At 43.7% G+C, this 20,250-nt stretch overlaps 1 protein-coding gene across 4 annotated transcripts; it reads right to left on the reverse strand.

Moving 5' to 3' along the window:
- Positions 1-59: 59 nt before the first annotated feature.
- TMEM165 (transmembrane protein 165) lies at positions 60-19,450 on the reverse strand. Of its 4 annotated transcripts, none has more exons than XR_014228461.1 (7): positions 19,203-19,450; positions 17,505-17,730; positions 14,741-14,916; positions 13,702-13,884; positions 10,727-10,832; positions 8,710-9,248; positions 60-7,926 (listed from the first exon to the last, which is right to left on the reverse strand). XR_014228461.1 is itself a non-coding variant. In XM_082314846.1 (6 exons), the coding sequence occupies exons 1-6, from the start codon at positions 19,374-19,376 to the stop codon at positions 9,172-9,174; spliced, it is 942 nt and encodes a 313-aa protein (XP_082170972.1). In that variant the 5' UTR covers positions 19,377-19,450; the 3' UTR covers positions 60-9,171. The 4 variants fall into 4 exon arrangements, 1 of the variants encoding a protein (XP_082170972.1); XR_014228462.1 differs by having other exon boundaries at positions 8,694-9,248; XR_014228463.1 differs by having other exon boundaries at positions 60-6,677; positions 7,760-9,248.
- Positions 19,451-20,250: the final 800 nt, after the last annotated feature.

The following is a 20,250-nucleotide window of genomic DNA, read 5'->3' on the forward strand; positions in this document are numbered from 1 at the left end:
ATATCAGGCAGTTTTTCACGTAAAAAGAAATTCTCTTAAGACTCAAATAGCACTTTCTCTTTTTTTTTTTTGAGTAATAACAAGCACTTTACTGAAAAGACTATTTGAAAAACAGTTTATTTCTTTAGTCAGTGAAACTGTTAAAAAGGGGGGGCATGGAGGAATGCATAAAACTGTCACGAGAGACATTTCTGGAAAATGTTTCTTTAATATGGTGATCCTTTGAGGCTCAAAGTGCAAGATTAAAAAGGCTTCTAAAACCAGTTGGCTTTGTGTTTTATATGGCCAGGGGAAGGGATGAGCGACGACGGCTTCCTTGGAAGGAGACCTTTTTAAGTTGCACAGCTGCCTATGAGAGAGAATCATCCAGATCCTCATTTGCCTGCTCAATAATTCTAAGTGTCCCTTAGGATTATAATTTGTGTGAAAATGTTCTGAAGGTTTAAAGATGTGGCCTTTTTCAAGTGTCGAAGTTGATCCAAGAACCATTTATATTTTCAGAGATTTAACCCAGGTATTGTTATGAGTGTTTTAAATGTCGTGGCATCAGGAGATGTCAAACATGTCAGATTCATAAGTTTCTCTGTTCGAAATCATTATTAAAATTAGATGTACAGTCAGAGGGCTGGAAAATGGTTATTTTGATTAAAAGGGAAAAGAGACTAGTTTTAATAATTAACCTTTTATTTTTTTACTTATCCCTGGTGGAAAAAGTTGAAGAGAATTAAGTGAATTTGGATTTAAAAAGACATATTTAAACAACTCATAGTAGATGAGACAACTGTGAGAGAACATTTGCAATTGTCTCGGTTGTCCCTGAGACTGGATAGTTGCTTTTTCACTATCATGATTTTTAACACTACATTCCTTGTCTTTCTTTTTTTGTTTTTTAAAAAAAAAACAGGTGATTTTAAGCTCTGCTATGCTTCATGCTATGTCATCTGCATGAATTTTGCCAGCATGATATGCTATATTCAAAGAAATTGTACCTAAACAAAAAGGAGGGGGGGGGAAACAACGCAAAACAAAACACTGTGTCTGAACAAAATACTGTATGGCCTACTATAGAGACCCCAGCTGAGACTGCGAGATGCTGCATTAATAGACAATCAATGGGTAATTATTTATGAAACACTTCTGGGAATGGTCTTAAAGATGTTACTGCTTTGAAAGCAGTTGGTGAGTTGTCTTTTTTTTAACAAGAAAGGTAAAAATTATTTATTTTCAAATATATCAGATTGAATTTTGAGTTTTTAAGCAGTGTTGATTTCACAGTGTCTTGGGTTTCAGTTTTGTTTTGTATTTTTTTAACTGGCATTAGATTTGTATACGTAAAAGAAAACAAACAGAAAAACCCTAGTGCCGCTCATATTGACGTCAGGAAATGTAGATACAGTTCCCTGGTGTTCATGTGATCATTACTAACTGTCAATTTTTTAACTGAATAAATGTAACTCATTTAAAAATTTTGCTTTTTGTAGCTTCTAAGGGTCTAGAAGTTTTCTTTCCGAGTTGCTTGATGTCAGTTTTATCCAAGTTTCGCAGTGAAGCGCTCTCTTACCCTTCCCACAACTGTAACCAAGGCACTCTCTGTCCCCCGTCCACAGAACCGACTTGTGAGAAGTTGCTTGATGTTGATTTTATCTTCTCCCCCCTACCCAGACAAATGACTTGTGAGATTTCAGTAAAAATGCATACTGTATTTTTTTTCTTGTCTTCTCTCTGTATCTCTTTGTAAATTGATGCCTGTTGTGGTTTAACCCCAGCCAGCAACTAAGCCCCACACAGCCGCTCACTCACTCCCCCCTGGTGGGAAGGGGGAGAGAATCGGAAGGGTAAAACAGAGAAAACTCGTGGGTTGAGATAAAGACAGTTTAATAGGCAAAGCAAAAGCCACACACACAAGCAAAAGAAACCAAGGAATTCATTCACTGCTTCCCATCGGCAGGCAGGTGTTCAGCCATCTCCAGGAAAGCAGGGCTCCATCACGTGTAATGGTTACCTGGGAAGACAAACGCCATCACTCCGAATGTCCTCCCCTTCCTTCTTCTTCCCCCAGGTTTATATGCTGAGCATGTCGTCATGTGGCATGATGGAATATCCCTTTGGTCAGCTGGGGTCAGCTGTCCCAGCTGTGTCCCCTCCCAGCTTCTTGTGCACCCCCAGCCTCCTTGCTGGTGGGGTGGGGTGAGGAGCAGAAAAGGCCTTGACTCTGTGTAGGCACTGCTCAGCAATAACGAAAGCATCCCTGTGCTCCCAATGCTGCTTCCAGCACAAATCCAAAACACAGCACCCATACTAGCTACCATGAAGAAAACTAACTCTACCCCAGCCAAAACCAGCAGAACGCCCCACTCTAAAGGCTAGAGACCTTTGATTTCTGTATTTCCATTACTACCTTGGAATTTACTCACCTAGCACCTGTTTGAATGTGCGCAACTTAAAAACTACTTTTGTATCTTTGTGCAGACAGCCCCTGTTCTCTCCCGAGAGAGAGCATGCACCTGCACGGGAGGGTTCGTCAAGCACGGCCCTTCCTGGCATGGACAGAACACCCCTCCTTCATTAATTCCTTCAACTCTCCTCCCTGGGTATTTCCCCTGCTGCTGAACTGTCAAAGAAAAATACTTTTAAAGGAATAGAGATGATCTGAAATGTCAGCTCTGCCACTGGGAAAGGAAGCGGAGACTTCCATTTAGCTGAGAGCACAACTCATTTAGAGCGTTGCTTTGAAGAGCTGTGTGATAACATGTAACCCGTCAGGGTGGTCTGATCCTTTCTCCCTCATCCTTTTGCACTGATCAAAGTGCAAACATCTATAATAAGCATTTAATAATTTGAAATTAATTAAATGTTCAAAGAAAGGTGGGAGGGAAGGAAATCCTGTAATTGAAGCTGAATGCCTGGAAAATAGAAATATGCTTAGCCTTTTTTTACAGTCTGCGGTTCTTTTCTTTCTGTAATACCACACTAGATGCCCACGTGAAGATAGATAGATACCCATCTTTTGCCTCTGGGAATTAAATAATGCTTGTGCAAGTCATATGCAACTTCTAGATGCCACACACCTCCTGTGCCCCAGGAGTCAAAACAAAATTAGCCATGGCAGTGCTGTAGTTGGAGTTAAAAACTGTCAACAGCCACGAGTGATAACACCGATAGCATATAGCAAGCAAGATTATCAGTTTTCTTAAAATTGAACTTTGGAAATAGCAATATATTTTTCCATAAACTTATCAGGAAGAAGAGCTGTGATTGTAACTGCTGCCACACCTGAAGCAGTGCTGTTCAACGGCATTCTGCTGCCGCGCAAACTCAGAAACAAAACCATGCTTAGATGAGAATGCAACTGTTTGTTAAGTCCTTGTAAAGATTAGCAATCCAAAGGTTAGTTGCACTTCTCAGTCTCGGGCATTAGTGATATAAACGCCAGAAGATTTCAGCTGTTTGAGGGTAACGTATCGTAAGAACAAAAATCTCCACAGCCTTACATTTGTTGTAGCTGGTGAGGTTTGACCCGGCAGGCAGCCGAACGCCACGCGGCTGCGCACACTTCGCACGCTCCCCGCACCGGCAGTGGGACGGGGGAGAGAATCGGCGGGTGGGGGGAAGAAAGTAAGTAGAACTCATGGGTTGAGATAAAGACAGTTTAATAGGACAGAAAAGGAAGGGAAAAAATAATAATGATAAAAGACTACACAAAACAAGCGATGCACAATGCAATTGCTCACCACCCGCTGACGGATGCCCAGCCCGTCCCCAAGCAGCGATCGCTGCCCCCCGCCCAGCTCCCCCAGTTTACATACTGAGCATGAGGCCATAGGGCACGGCGTAGCCCCTGGGCCAGTCTGGGTCAGCTGGCCTGGCTGTGCCCCCTCCCAGCTGCCTGTGCACCAGGCAGGGCAGGGGAAGCTGAAAAGTCCTGGGTTTAGTGTAAGCACTGCTTAGCAACAGCTAAAACATCTGTCTGTTAGCAACATTATTCTCCTACTGAATCCAAAGCACAGCACTGTACCGGCTACTAGGAAGAAAATTAACTCTGTCCCAGCCGGAACCAGGACAGCAGCATACGGTCTCTACCACTGTCAGACCCTTTGGCAACTATATTTTCATGTGGGAAGTAAATTTAAATAATCCAGTAGAATATACATTTAGAGTACCTGCCACATATAGATAGAAAATGTTACGGGTTAAATGTAACCTGTATCTACATTAGCAAAAGCCTGTAGCTGTAACCTGCCGAGGGTGCTGACTTCAGGGGCTGTACGAGGTCATCTATGGAAAAATGCCATGTCAGTACAGCAAGTGCCATTACATCATTATATCCACATCTCTGGAAATTAAGGATAACTCGGGTTATATCAGGATGAAACTGCCTGATCCTCTTAATTCAACGTCAGAGATTTTGGTTTTTAATATACAATATCCGAGACTAACACATAGGTAGGCTCAACCACCAACCCCTTTCTAGAAAGGTGTCGCAAAACCGCTCACGTGAAGACGGTGGCAGCGCTCCAGCTGCTGCGCAGCCTGCCCCGAGCCGGCGGTGCAGCCGAGGTGAGGGGAAGCCCGTACGGCAGCAGGCTGCCTCCTACAGCGCTCCGTGAAGGGAGCCCCTCATTAACTTTCACGTTTCCAGACTCGGTATCCGACTATTCTATCTCAAAACAGCAAGCCCAAGCACCGGCCCAGCGTACACGTACCCGGTTGCACTGCCCTAGGAGGAACAGCCTTGCTTGCGAACCGGACCTGTACATTGGTTCAAAAGGTTTCCTTTGAAAAAACTTTGGCCTGGCAGGACAGAAATGACAAGTTTACCTTAATCTTTGCTTATTGCACGCTGCCACATATGATGTAATGAGACAGGCCTTACCTAAGGATTGGGAATAGGTACCTTTGAAAATAACAAGCACAAGCTCTTTCTCATTTTAAACACCTCAGTTGATGCGAGCTATTTTCATCCCAGTCGGACCATCATCATCTCCATATCGTTTCTGTTGCTCAAGCCTGGAAGTGAGTGGTTCCACGTGACGTGCACTTCTAAACCTCTCATGTGCACAAGCAGAGATGGACGCTCCTGCTTTGGAGGTTCCTTTGGCAGCGACGGTGAAATCAGCCGCAGCTGCTAACGCATCTCACCCCAGCGGGGAGAGCTGCGAGACGGACGGGAAGCCTGAGGTGGGCAGTTGCCCATCTCCCACGTTGCAGGCGCAAGGGTTTGCAGCGCCTTCCCTGCGACACTTAGACACTCACTCCCGGTATTTCACATTCTTCAGCTACAAAACTGAATATTTCACATTCTCTAGCTACAAAAGAACAAGACTGTGACAACTGAAACTTCAGCTCGTTACCTTAAATGTTTCTTTCGTATTCTAAAATGCAAGGCAACCCCCAAACTTACTTCCATTTAAACTTGTTCTATATTTTGTTCCTGAAAAGCCGGGCCTTGGCTGGCTAACATACCAACCAGCTCCTTCCCCAGAAGCGCCACCGTCTAGGAAGTGGCCACGCTTACTGCCTCAGGACAGAACAGAACGCCACGTGGGACACGTTTCCCCACCAGGACAGCATCAAGCCTGCTCTGCCACCCCGAAACTTGCGCTTTTGCAACTCCCTGCTCTGCCAATGCTCCTCCTACCTACCCGAGAGCAGCTCAGGCGCTGCCACAGCAGGACTGAACTCCAGGTGTGGCTCTATTTCTTCCCCATGAGCAAGCTGATGTGGCCAAAAGCGCTCAACCACCCTCCCCAAGCGCTCGCCTACAGTTTCAGAGCTTGAGCATCTCTAGAACATCACATCTTCCCCCCCTCGCCCCAGTCTGCTCACCCACATACTCCGCTCAGCCTTGGTGCTTTAGTGCACAGGCTTAACGCTCCTGCAAGTTGGTAATAACTTGTCAGGACAGTACCTCGGGAGAGAGGAAGCCGGTGGTAGAGCTAGCTGCTGAAAAGACAAAATAATCCATGCCCACACACCCAGCTCCGCTGCAATAACACATTTCAGCTCACTGAGGATCTTGAAGGAAGAAGTTAGATGAAGGTGCAACACACGAGCCTACTGAACCGCATAGCGCATTCAACCAGAAAGACATGCCCCATGGTTCCTACTTTATCTCTGGGCATAAGGAGAAGTAGAGACAGTTTCTTTTATTAAGAGATCAGTAACTTCCACTTTGGGCAGCGGGTGGGGAAAGGAGGGGAATGACTGACTGCTCACGTCCACCAGCACCTCCAGCGTCACCACGCTAGCGTCCAGCTCCCCACCCTCTGAATCCAGCGGGCACCACAAGTCACCGCCGCGTCGGTCCACATCTTCTCGTGTTCTGCCTTCAACACCTCCGGCGCTGGCTGTTTTAGCCCAGGGCCAGTGACCCGGCTCACATTCTCCCAGAACATCTTTTAGCCCTAGCAAGCCGACTCACTTCGTCTTACCAACAGCACACCTACCTCTTCAATTAAGACCCGCTACTTTAACGAAAGCATAGGCACAGGAAAGGCTTTAACAAAATCTGGAAGCATTTGATGCAGCCTCACCCTAAAGGGTAAGCCACATAAATACATACATATATGTAGGCACGCACACGCATGCACACACTCTCCTTAAGATATTACCTATATCTCAAGTATCCCGGTATTTGGAGACAGAAGAGTGCCGCACACCTCTCTGACAGCAACGCGCTAGAAACACAAGAAAGAAGTATGAGGAAAGCTGCTAAAACCCCAACCCCTGAGCCAGCCAACAGGCAAGAGATGGCTGGGGTGCGAGTGGAAGGAGGACACCATTTGTGCCAGAGACAGCGCAGCAGACACCGTGCTGCTAAAAATACATCCATGGAGCCTTCCATCGCCTTCAACAGGCTTTGGTTACATCCCAACTACATTCTTTAAATTGTGAAAAATTCCAACAGGCACTTGACAACATTAAATCACTGTAATTAGTAGCAACTACTAAAGCACCAGTCAAAGCTTTTACTAAAATTCCATGAGCTATCTAATTTTATAATAGATTTCCAAGGATAAGTCAATGTTTGTGCTTTAAAAAAAAATAAATTAAGACCACTATTCAAACTAACTCCTACCTGCCTCGGTAGCATTAGAGAGCAGCCAAATACATTGCTATGACTGGTCAAAAGCAGTACTTAGCATCACGTACAAATTTGTGATAGTAAAATATAAACGTGGAAGTTGCAGGGATTTGTTCTGTAACTTCACACTTACCTCTACAAACACCCCATTAAATAGCTTCACTTTTCTGTTGATCCTAATTGTTTTCATATCAAAACAGTTTTAAGCAGCACATATAAAGTTTGGAAAGCTTCTACATTAGAGAATGGCCAAGTGGTTTAGCTTTTTTGATTCCGAATAAGATTTTTCTGCAGGATGAACCGTGGTACCACAGTTACTTTACCCGGGACACATCCGTATGAACGTACTGTAGCCCAGCAGCACCTCTTTTGATTCATACAACAAGCAGTTGTCCAGTAAACAGTTAAAAGTTTAGGCTCTTCCCTGTTTTGGGTTCCCTGTTCCTGCCCTGTTTTAACATGACCTCTGCTACAAGTCCCCTCCACACAGGAGCTGAAACACATCAGGGACAGAGTGTGCATTTTCAGGTTGTGGGAAAGAAGAGTCTGCAGGCTTTGGCTACACTGTTTGGTTCAAAAGGAGGGAAAAAAAAAAACAAACAAACAAACAAAAAACCAAACCCAACAAAACACCAAACCCAAAAACCACAACACCAAACCAACACAGCGCCTCACCTAGTAATTAGCGGCAGTGCTGCCAGCAGCACCCTTCCTTCAGGCCAAGACACAAACATTGAGGCCTGGAGCCTGTTTCCATACCACCGTGCAGGACAGGCGTTGCGCTGCTGCGGTCTTAAGAGTTTGAGAAATGTGGCATGAAGGCGGTTTCTGGGCAGAGAAACCTAAGAGAAGGATTAGGGACTGCTCTGTTTGTGAGCTGCAAATGGAACGGTCAAATCTGTAATGCTCCGTTATTGCTTTAGCTTCCATAAGGCAGGTTCATAATATTAGAAACCATATCTTCTATTTTACAGGACTGCTACTGAGTAGATCTTAGTGGGTTATTTAAGCCGTTAGCTCAGAATCCAAATCATCGCTGAAGAGCAGAGAGAAGCATGTATTTCAGCAACCCATACACCTCCAGTGGTCAACATTTTCAAAGTCTTTATAACTGGCATTTTTAACAGTATCCAAAATAAATTTAGTAAACTTTCTTCACCTTAAGTACATAATTCCTCCCACAAAATCCTACCTGGTGATTACAGGAACCATCAAAAACAATACTGAAAATAACTCAAATGAAGACACTATTTTTTATTAATACTCTTCCAGATTACATTTCTATTCCTAAAAAGAAAAATAGGAACACATCTAAATCTAAGAATTCCGTTACTGTTCAACCCTGGGAATGGAATACTTAAGTTGGACCGTTTTATTACTTTCCATATACTTTAATGTCTCAAAATTAAAAAAAAAGTCAACTAATACTAGCTCCAGATAGATTGCATATTGAACATGGTAGGGTGTTAATCACCACACATCAATTTCCTGATAAAAATCCCTGATTAAGAAGTTTTCCCTCTAAATTAAATTTATAAAATTCTCTGTCAGTGGCTCAGCCACTCAATGATATAGGAACTGCTCCCAGGTTTCTTGTTGCTTAGATTACCCAGCCTCAGGCGCACCCTGGAACCGAAGTCCTTGGAGGTGGGAGCCAGCAGTTTTCTCCTTAACACCGTCTGTTGAGCAACATGGAACAAGACAGTCTGCTTCGAGAAGCCTTAAGAATCAGCTCTTGCAGAAACAGGAAAGGTGGCCATGTGTAACAGAGGAAGAAAAGAGGAAGCCTCAGTACTTATGACAGTAAGTAGGTCCTCAAAACTCAGCTGAGTCAGGTCCAGCAAGAAAACCACGTAAATCCCACCAAGGCAGCAGGCACCACAGAGTGAACAAACCAGACAATAAGCAGATCTCCACTGCAGAAGCTGTCCATAAATGTGTCAGTCCCATGAATCATTTGCTATAAAAAGTTCAGTGTCTCATCTTCAGTGCTTGTTTAACTATAATTCTGTACATTATATACAAAACCACACAAGGATAGCTGCTTGATGCTTCCAATCCTTGTTCTTCTGCAGTGATGAAAAATTTTAAAAACCAGAGTCTGGACTTATAAATAGTGCAGAAAATGCAAATGCTAAGAAGACAATGCCTCCTATGATTGTCACTGAAAAGAAAGAACAAACCAAAAAGAAATTAGATACTGAAAGTTAAATATCTTCCACAACACATTACAGATTTTTTTTTTTTAAATGTCTGATTCCCAAATAATCTTACTTTAAAAATTATGCTGCAAACAGTGGACATTGTTTCTAGCTCAGTGTCAGGATGCCCATATGCCATCCCATTGTCTAACTGCACCTACAAGAACATATTCTGGTCCTCAGAAGGAAGCTTTGTTTTACTCATTACTTTAGCTAGTATAAAACTAAGGTTGACGCCTGCTGTTGAATATTTGGCTGCATGGGGAAAAATAAGATACAATATTCTCATGCTGGAGCAAGCCATCAGTTAAGAGGGACACAACAATTAGCATTTTTTGCACCTTTTAGGTAACTATTGAAAGAGACAGCATCAAAAACATCAACTGCTTGCAATGGCCACGATCTGCAGGAGGCTGGGACAGTATTCCGGGAAAGCACCCCTGTATTTGGATGGTTCTACTCTTCTCTAAACAAGCTAACAAGCTAGATGGATCTTTGGTCTAACCTAATAAGGCTGTTCCTGTGGCCAAAGATCCATGTTGAGCTTATTAGGAGCATATGAAATCATTGTTAGATTGGCACCTCATCATCAATTTCCTTGCCAAACAAACAAGACAGAATGCGCATTTCGCTTTTTGCAGTGGAGTTGTTTTTTCACAACCTCTGCAACTACAGAACAAATATTCTGAATGAACATTTATAGGAATCAGCTTCACAGAATCCTTCCTGGGAGCAAGAAATCTCACTACATCGCAGGACTGACAGTTGAAACAAGCTGCAACATAATCTAAGGAGAAAAAACACCAACCCAATGTAACCTTACTGGTACTTCCTCTTACAGATAACAGGTGTGATTAAAAAAAAAATTATGCCACATTCAGAGTAGCTTTTAAAGCTTTTATATGGCTGGCATAACTTGTAAGTATGAAGTTCTCTTTGCCACCTGAAGGTCTGCACTCAGAATTACAACAGAATTTCTATTACCCACTGTCAAACAACACGTACCAATTATTCAAAATACTTTCCTTCCTCTGGTCTCCTACAAGCTAGCTAATAGCGAAGCAAAACGTGCTTCACCTGAGTCCATCTTTAAGCCTGGAGCTACAGTACCCATTTTGATTCCTTAGATCAGAGTCAGTAAACCATTAAGTTCAATTAAGGTCAGACCCCTTAGAAGCATCCCACGCAGGGTGGTGGCACACGCTCGGACTCTGCCTGCCAGGGGGGGACATGCAGCTCTGGGAACAGTGCAGGGTCACCCCCACGAGGGGAGCTGCCTATGGGGCAGGGGAGAGGTGGGATGGAAGGCACAGACTCAAAAAAAAAGTTTTGGGCTTTTCCAAAAGTTTTGAGAAACACTGTTCCCAAGCATGTAGTCATTTACACCACAGACATTACCAGCATTAATGCATTTTTGTGGCCGGAATGAGTTTTCACTTACCAGTCCTAACAGAAATTTTTTGTGCTATCATTCTCCCTCCAATAACTGCTAGACCAGTGCATAGGCAATGTCCCACTGTTCCTCCTACCGCCACACCATAGGGGTCCTGAGGGAAAAAAAAAAAACAGAAGGGAAACATCAGCACAGTTGAAAACCCACTAGCCCTACAACAACCTCCTGCCATGAAGGAAAAACACCTTGATTCCCTGGTTGCACACTGTCAAGCGCGGAGGATACCCTCTGGTGTTTACTCTGCTCCACTATCCATCACTGCCTTAAAGACCAGTAACTGTGTACGTCCACTAGCGAGACAGACTTAAATCTAAATCTGACTAATATAGGAGCATATGGCATGTTTCAACCAGGAAGCATCTTAAAGTTGTTACATATAGATCCAGAAATCACTCTGCTGTACTTAAACAATTAAGCAACCTCTAGAGGGAAGGCGGCAGCTGTTGAGAAACACAATATGCATCGGCTGGAAGAACACCAACCTAATTATAAAGAGAAAAATAAATCCATGAACTGCAAATGAAAGCTTTCAGCAGCTAAAACATTCTGAACTCCTTTGTCCAGCTTCGCAAGCTTGTGCTGTACAGTCTCCCCCCAATCATCCAAAGAGGGAAGCACGAAAGAATTTAACTCCAGAGGATAATCAACTGTTTTCAAAGTTTACTGTCAACAACAGCTTTCACATCACTGCATAACAAACAGCTACTCAATATGTGAACAAATCTACTATGTAAAGAAGTTTCTCAAATCTACTTACAAGTCACACAGTTAAGGGCAGCATATGTATTGAACACCTCATGAAACAGAAGACTTCAGCATTAGAAACAGAAATCAATCTTTTAATGACCAATAAAGAAGGCAAGGTAGGAGCATGACTTTCTGCTGTACAAAGATGAAAGACAGAAAGTGGAGTTGAGTCCCCTGAACATCTCTTAAGTGAGGCTTTTAGCTCCAAGAGAAAAAAATGCCTCTGCCTTAACATGAGGAATGCACGAAATCTCTAACAGGCAAACAGCAAAACTATCTAGGAAATGATACAGTGTGAAGAAAACATACAACATCAACTGGCCAAGAGAACTGAAACCACATGCCACTCAGAAAAGCTGGCAAGCACCAAGCAGAGGACAGGCAGGAAACCACCAAGAAGCACAGGTCAGAAGCCAGGCTGTGCCAGCAGAACACACCTACCTCCAGGATTGGGAGCAGGACCCAAAGTTCCTGGAAATCCCTGTTTCCCTGCTGTCAACAGTTACCTGTACAACCGCCACTGGCAGAGGGTAGAGCTCACCCCCCACCCCATTCCCTAGAGCTGTCCCTGGAAGGTAACAAGTTACTATGACTTCCCTCAGCATAGCATCTCCAGGAGCAGAAGTGCTCAGACACAGCAGCCGAGGCAAAGCCAGTCTAGTAGGACACTATGGAGTTTCCTCTTCTGTTTCCTCAAACAGATGAACAATTCTTATACACAGTAAACTATTAAGGTTTAAAATAAAGTTCTTAAGGACTGTTGTCAGGATTAGGTTAAGACAGATTTAACTTGTTCCCCTGGTGTATACACCAAGACAGCCAAATTATCACCTTCTTTTCCTCCAAAGGAGCTCTGTTTGTTTGTTGTGACAAGACGAACATTCAGGTAGTATTTTGTTTTCTTTTCACTGAAGAATGTATGGTCCCAGCTCACTTAACCACACTACTCAAATCTCTGTATAATTTCTTTCCTCGTAAGCACTTCTATAGTACTCCTGCTATATATCTTACTACTTCACAGACAAGCATTTATCTGAATACATTATAAAACAAAGGGGTATAAAACAATACCACAGACAAAATGAAAAAAGATCCAGATCATAATCATTCACTGATTTCGAAAGCCAAGATCCAGACAACTTCAATTCATTTTTTGTAGCATTCATTTTTGTAGCACTTATACAAACACTTCATATGCTAAAGGCACAACATCCACAGTCTTCAGTTGCAATGCTCAGCACTTCACAGATCAGACCACAGAGTCTGATGGACCCTTCCTAATGGGAGACTCAGAAAATGCAAACCAGAAGTCAACCACCACCTGTGAAAAGATGGGCTTAAGCAACTTGCCTAGCACCATACAAAAACTTGGGCAGAGGCAGTAATAATTCCTTGTTTTCCAAGATGGCATGTAACTGCCTGAAAAATTAGATCATCCTCTTGTCCTGCTGCTCCCTGCCTCTTTTGCTGTAAGCACCTTCCCTGGACTGTAATAAAGACAAGAGGTTCCTAAGGATTATAGCCTCCTTCATTACGCAGCCCTTATTTACCCCTAGGGAAGGTCTGAAAGTGCACTGAAAGAAGCACGAGTCCTAGGGAAAAAAAATGTAAATTATCACAATGCATGAAAGAGCACAGGCAAGCTACTTATGTTTATGAAAAGGTTGACTCTAAGTCTTAATTTTCCTTTAAATAGAACACAGTTATATACATTCCAATCATCATGCTGAATATCACTTCATTTACAGTATTACTGCACAGCAGTTTAGAGTTTATTTTAGTTCTGTACACTGTACCGTATTCACTTAGATTTTTACAAAGAGGGGTCTTTTTTAACAGCTTTAAGTTTGCTGGGATGAAGGTCTCTTTTTAAAGCTACTGCGTTAAAACTGTATGGCCACACAGATCAAAGAAAAAGAGGTTCTATAACATCTCTCAAACACTGTAACAGGAAACAATTGTATTCAGCTGCGTGATATAAAACTACTATTTCCAGAAATGCCTGTGCAGTTCCAATCATGTACCAATAGTTTCAATAATACACAGAGCTTCAGTGCATTTATTTTCAGGTCTTGGGACAGCTGTAACACTAAGTAAGGCCCAGCAAGGCAGCAGGTGTGAATCTGATACCTCCTGGAAGAGCATTTTGTTTCTCCCACTTCTCTGCAGGCAAACCAAAGAGGGCAAAAGAACAGCGGGCATTCTGCAACACTCACCTCTCTGGCGGCCAAGACTATGGTCGTTAATTGGGAACGATCACCCCATTCTGCTAAAAACGTTAAAGTAAAAGCTTGAACAAAGATTGGAGAAATAAAATGTAGCCACTTCTTCTGAGGTATAGTGGTGCCTGGCCCTGATTCCACATCTCCTGGCCCATTTAACAGTTTAGTTCTCTGAAGCTGTAGAGGATGGGGGGGAGGGGGGAACAAACAAAAAAACCAACCGTAAGATTAGAAGTGTCCTCTAAACAACCCAAATGAAATACTTAAACTGTAAAGCTAGTATCTGGAATGTTATTAGCCACTGACTGCTGCATTATCAATATATTATTTATATTAGACACCATGTTAAAAAACTAGCTATATATATATGCACACACATATGTGTGCGTATATACACACATATATACACTTGTGAACACCTCTAACCTCCAGTTATTGTCCATCTTGTACTGCTGGCACTCACGCAGCAGTTTCAGTAGGAATGACACCTGCTGTCTAACCACAGCTTTCCTCCTATTTTCAAAGCAGGTATCCCCCTCTTCCCAAGTGGTGGCTCTCAAATTAGGATTCCATAAAATTAATGGGGGGAAAAAAAAAATCTTGAAAGAAATAAGATTAATACTCCACACTATTCCTTAGAAGTGGAACAGTATATTTAGAAAGTTATTATAACAGAGACCTCTGCTGCAACACTACAAACCTCTGCATTATTCTGCCTGATCATAAAAAGAAATAAAAGTAGAGGCAAGAATAAGCTGTTGATATCCTGTCTGCTAGTAATGCATTTAAAAAACAACAAAAAAAAGATTCCATGGAGAAAATCCCTTTTTTCCTGAGAAGCTAGGCTTGCCACAGAACTGGAATCACCTGTTGAAGCAGCCTCCAGGGGCCACTTCTGTCCCACTTACCACGTTTACTGTGTCAGATTATCAAACACAGACAGAGCTCAACACCCCAAATGACAGTGCCATTCTGCAGCTTCACAAGTGTAACTATTTCATGAGCCATAATTCACAGAAAGTTTTTGACTTACTTCCTCATCTTTTTTTTTAATTTCTGCTTGAACTTCCTCCAGCTCTTCCTGACCCTCATCTGGACTCATTTTCAAGCCTTCCCGAAGCATTCGGATGCCAAAAATTGCAAACAGTGCCGTTGACACATAGTATGTGTACACACGAGGAATAACTGTGGTGGCGTAGCCAAATAAAACTGAAAAGAAAACAAATGTGTCATTTAAAAAAATAAGCATGAGGATCATAATTGTTTTTCCCATATCTAAGAAATGCTTGCTAGCAAAGTCTGCAATTCAAATATCCACCAATAAATAAATATTGCATCTTTTGTTAGTTTTATATCATCTTCTATTTTTTTTTTTTCAAGATAACAACACTCTAGAAACTCCAACCATTACTGTTCATACCAGAGACTGAAGTCCATTAACACACGGACAAGGCACACCAGGCAAAGCTGATGTGCTGCTATTCCCAAGAGCCAGTCCAAGCAACATTATCTTTCCCATCAAGGACTACGCAAGTCCTGCCTTTCTCCAAGCATGCCATGAAACTATCATCTGTAATCATGTTAGATTAGTCACGGTGTATACCAGTTAATTCCATTTTTATATATGACTACATGTTGGATAGCATCTCTTTCCAATCATTTCATTCATCAAAGTTAGAATAAGATTTTCTACAAGATAAACCTACTAGACATACCCACAAATAATCCAGCTGTGTGAATCCATGTCTGTCTTCTTTTGCCAAGTGCAAGTAGCTGCACATTACTATTCCCTTCTCTCCCACACTCCCCGTAAACACACAACATGACCAACTTTGATCTTCCTTTAATTTAAAAGCACTGATCCCACTCAAAGACCATAAAGCTACTGCCACAGTGCATCTACTTTTACAGGTATCGAAGGCAATCAAACTAAGCCAAAACTAGTTCTCAAAGAAGAAGAAATATGTATCCAGGACAAAGTACTTGCTTCTTCACAAAGTAAGAGTAGTTAGCATTTTTGGACAAAAAAGGCCTGTATAAATGAGAGGAAATTAAAACTCCACACCTAGCATGCGTGGCTGCTTGGACCATGCACTCACAACCGTTTCTGTTGCTTCACTCCATGTGCAATTAGCTAAAAGGAAGCATATTACTATGTGTGTTTTCTTGCACACACCTTCTTAGCTGAAAAATGAACTCAGAAGTTACTACATAATCTGGAAATTAATCTCCACTGCCACTACCAAAAGTAAGACTATGAGACCAAAATTAATCAGGTTGTACTATTCGAAAACACAGCACATACATATATGAATAACAGTATTAGTTGCACAGCTAAATAAAAAAAGGAGTTAAACTAAACTTCTTTTCAAAGACTGAAAACAAAGTAAAGCAATGCAAGAAACTATACAAAAAGATATTTTTTTAGCATTACTTGCATTTACAAGCATAGAAATAATGAAATGATCAGAATGAGAAGACAGCTTATTTTGTCATAAGGGTACAACTGTCGCTAAGCATAGCCCAAATAGTGATTACTTGGAGCCAGTGAGTTTACGTGAGCATGTTTTCATGAAATCAAGGTGGGCAAAACCCCCAGAAATTTACAGACACAACTTGTATAAAAGAAGGGCAGTGGGGAGAGGGGAGGGAAAAAAAAAAAAAAGAAAAGAAAAAAAGGCTCCTTTCTGAAAAGGAAGAAATAGTTGGGAACCTCTAAACTGGGAGATAAAGCAGAAAAGAAAGCTTTTATGAAAAAGCATCAAGAAAGATTTGAAGAAACACTTGGTATAGAAAATGGGAGAGCTGTAATGGGCAGGAGAAAAGAGATTGCAAGATTTACAGAATAGTGCATCACCTGCAGTACTAAATAACATTAAATGAAGCAAGCACTGCAGAAGTGGAAGAAGCATTAAAGACTGTTATATTAAGTGAGTAATAGAAGAAACTCATACAATGCTATCATTACACACAGTGCAAACGGAAACTGCTCCATGACTGCAATAATTGCAGCAATACACGTAGCAACAGCTACACATCTAAAAACCATTCATAGAAACACTCGCCAAGAAGCCTGAAGTCAGTTAATTGGCTCTCTCCAGTCTACACGAACCAATGAACACTATTTCAATTATTTCTGAAGTGGGCATTGTTAGAAATGAGCACACCTACAACAAAATTTATGCTGCATCTGATATACCTGAAGGCCGCTCCATTTTATGATCACGGCTACGTAAGCACCCGCAGCTACAGGTTCCTCAAGTGCCACCTGACACCTCACTCCCCTCCCAGTTCTTGGCTGTCAGTACCACCCACCCCGAAGGATCACAGCAGAACGTTGTCATCTTCCACTTACGTAGCTCCCAGCACAAATCCAAACAGCTACACATACAGGGACACAAGCCAGACAAGGGCAATTTGTCATCATCTTAAGAATCTTTCGCCTTAGGAGGAAAAAGAGAAGTCACTCCCACATTCCCTTTAGGCATGCTAATTTAACAGGAGCTAAAAATAAAAAGGAAACTAGTGACCCAAAAATCAAAGGAAGTGTTTAAGCTCCCAATCCCATTCCTCTCCCTTAAACTCATAGCGAAGTCTAGGGAGCGCAAACACCTCATTACAAGTAAGAGCCTAAATATTCAACCTGAGCCATTGTCCCCAGGAAAACCCTTCACACTCTTCTCAAAAGAGAAAACTGCATATACCTACTACCTTCACTTTAATTTCCATTGAGATTTATTAATAAATACACATCCAGCACATTTTAAGAGGTGAAACAAAAAGAAGAGAGTGCTAACCTGATAAACATGTCATCAGTCCCAAGGCAAGCATAGCACCAGCCAATACAGTCAAACGGTTGTACCGCATTGCCATGATGGCTGCAATGAAGAAGGTCTTATCCCCCAGTTCTGATACGATGATGACCGATATAGCAGCCACAAATGCATGAATAAAGCCCAAATTAGTCTTGTCAGCTGATTCTTCATTGACAATGTGAACTGGAGCAACCACCGAGGACCCCTTCTGTAAAGGGGGGAAAACAACAACAAAAAAATCCACTAGTTAATTACACTGAAAGAGTTAGGTTGCAGAAGTACTGAGCCTTGTATTTCTCCTGTCATATCATACTGCATAGTGTGACATTTTAAGTATACACCTCTCGTGCAGCATTAATGATCATTAACTAGTTACTGGCTGCCACCTACCTCAAATTGTTAGTTAGGCACTTAACAAGAAGATCAGATCGTGCACCAATTATTAAAGCAGTGTTTCACTGTGCACACTGTTACCAGAACATGAGAACTACTATTACAACAAAACATGGGGAAAGCTGCTTTAGTTCAGCTCTAGTATTGCTGTCTTTACAATCCCTGGCTATTTACTTTACGACCTTGACCAAACAAGCAATTTTCTGATATAAATATTAAGAATTAAACTCTTTAAACTAAAACTGTGCGACTCGGATAGCTCAGCAAAAACACAAAGTCCTTTCAAAAACTGTCGGGATCACTTTCTTCCCTTGCGGAATCTTTGCATCTCAGCCGCATTAAAATTTTACACAAGTTTTCATCAGCTTTTTTTGTACATGCTCCGTGTTTGTTGAAAACTTGCTTTACGACTTTCCAGTGGGCAAACTGGACGAGTACACTCCAGATCCCACTTACTCACCAAAGTGTTTACTTTTACAGAGATTAAGATATCTACAGTAAAAAGCAAGACCCAAAACAAGGAAGTCAGTGTTCACATGCTTGACCAGAGATGGCTAAGAAAGCTTGTTGCAGCACATCTACTAGCAGAGACAGATTGCAACGTGTTTTAACACTGTGCCTTTCCAGCATTCCGCTTTTAGCAGTGCTGTAAGTTTTTTGGGTCTGATATTTAAAAGTTTCCATGCTCTATATGACACATATAGAGTTCCTTCACTTTTAGCAGCGCTGTAAATTTGGGGGTTTGATATTTAAAACCTAGCATGCTCTATATGCTCCATCAAGCCATATGCTCATAATTTTTTCATCCCTCTGTGTGATCACCCGGCACTAGAAATCCCCTCACCAAGAACACCATTTAAAAAGTTTTAACACGAAGAAGTTAAACTGAAAATATCGAGGAAAAACTGGCAGGTTTTGAGTCGCAACAAAGCCTGCTTTCATCTGCTTCTGTGAGGAAGACCCGGAGAGGTCCGTTCGCCCCCTCAGCATGCCAGCAAGCGGGGGGACAAAAACATTTGTCTGGAGAAAAAAAAAAAAAGCACTAGCCCATTTTTCACGTCGGACCTAAATTTTCCTCTTTTAGCAGAAAAAGGGAAAGCTGCAGGGCCACCGTAGGTGGCCCTGCAGCTTTCCCTTTTTCTGCTAAAAGAGAGGGATTTAGGAGTCCGATGGCCTCCGAAAGGCGAGGCGCCCTGCAGGCCAGGCCCGCCCGGCCCGGCTGAGAGACCGGGGCCGGTGGTTGTGCAGGCAGCCGGCGCGGCGCGGCCCGGCCCCGCCTCACCTCACCTCAACCCGCGGTTCGGCTCCCTGCGCCGCCGGCGGTGGCGGCGGCTCCTTCTTCCTGCCGGGTTCTTCCTCGGGAGCGGCTCGCAGCCCCACCGGAGCCGCCAGCAGCAGCGACGCCGCCAGCAGCAGCGCGGCGGCCCGCGGGAGCGGCGGCGGGGACGGCGGCGAGCCCATGGCGGCCGAACGCGGGTGCTGAGGGGAGGGGGCGGCCCGGCGCGAGGCCCCGCTTAAAGGCGCCGCGTCACCGCCCTGCCCGCAGCGCCCCAGCCGCGCGGCTCCGCACCCGTCCCCCAACCGTTTCCTGCAACGGCCCGGCCCGGAGGGGGCGGAGCCGCGCCGCGCCGATTGGCTGCGGCCGCCGCTGACGGACGTCCCGCCCTCCGCCCCGCCCCGCCCCGCCGGAGCGGGCCCGGCACCCGCCGCCCGTCGCCGTCCCCTGCGGGTGCCGGCGGAGCCCCGCACCGCCCGGGGTGAGACCCCAGGCCTCGGTTTCCACCCCCTTCTCCGGCTCCCGGCGTCGAGAGGGGACGAGCAGGGCGGCTGTGCAGCTTTCCCAGGGGAGCGGGCGAGTCGAAGCGCGTCCCTCCTCCGCTCCGAGTTGCCTACGGGCAGGGAAAGGGCGCTGAGGGACGGAAAGCAAAACGGCTGCGTAAGCAGGCAAAAAAAAAAATTGCATAGAAATAGCCCGGGCACATCCAGGTTTTTAAAAGCCCAAGTACAAAGCAGCGCTTTGGGTATGCGCCGCGATGCTCTCCCCGTTAAGCCAAGGGCAGGAATGCGCTCCCCGAGAAGCAATGAACAGCCCAGCGAACAGGCCCGAGAACGGCCGTAAAACGGGAGATGCTTGGAGGGCAGGCTCAAGGAGCCTCCCCAGAATCACTACGAAAAAAAATGACATGGAAAGATGCGGTCCCAAGAGAGGGCTGTGGATGTTCCACGGTGAACTGGAGCTATGGAAGCGTCGATGGAGAGAGGGTTGCGAGAGCCGAGAGCGGCACGGCATTTTGTGCAAAGTAATTGCTCATGTTTTGCAAATACATAGCTCAAT

The sequence above is a fragment of the Platalea leucorodia genome (genome assembly GCF_965183815.1).
Source record: "Platalea leucorodia genome assembly, chromosome: 6".
In the NCBI taxonomy this organism is placed as follows: domain Eukaryota; kingdom Metazoa; phylum Chordata; class Aves; order Pelecaniformes; family Threskiornithidae; genus Platalea; species Platalea leucorodia.

Bases quoted from the DNA above. Each gene is read 5' to 3' on its own strand.
- TMEM165 (XM_082314846.1), bottom strand. From the start codon at position 19,376: ATGGGCTCGCCGCCGTCCCCGCCGCCGCTCCCGCGGGCCGCCGCGCTG. The intron at 17,731-19,202 runs GTGAGGTGAGGC...CCCCCTTTACAG, and splicing joins GAGCCGAACCGCGGGTTGAG to AAGGGGTCCTCGGTGGTTGC. The intron at 9,249-10,726 runs GTAAGTGAAAAC...CTTTCTTTTCAG, and splicing joins AAAAATTTCTGTTAGGACTG to TGACAATCATAGGAGGCATT.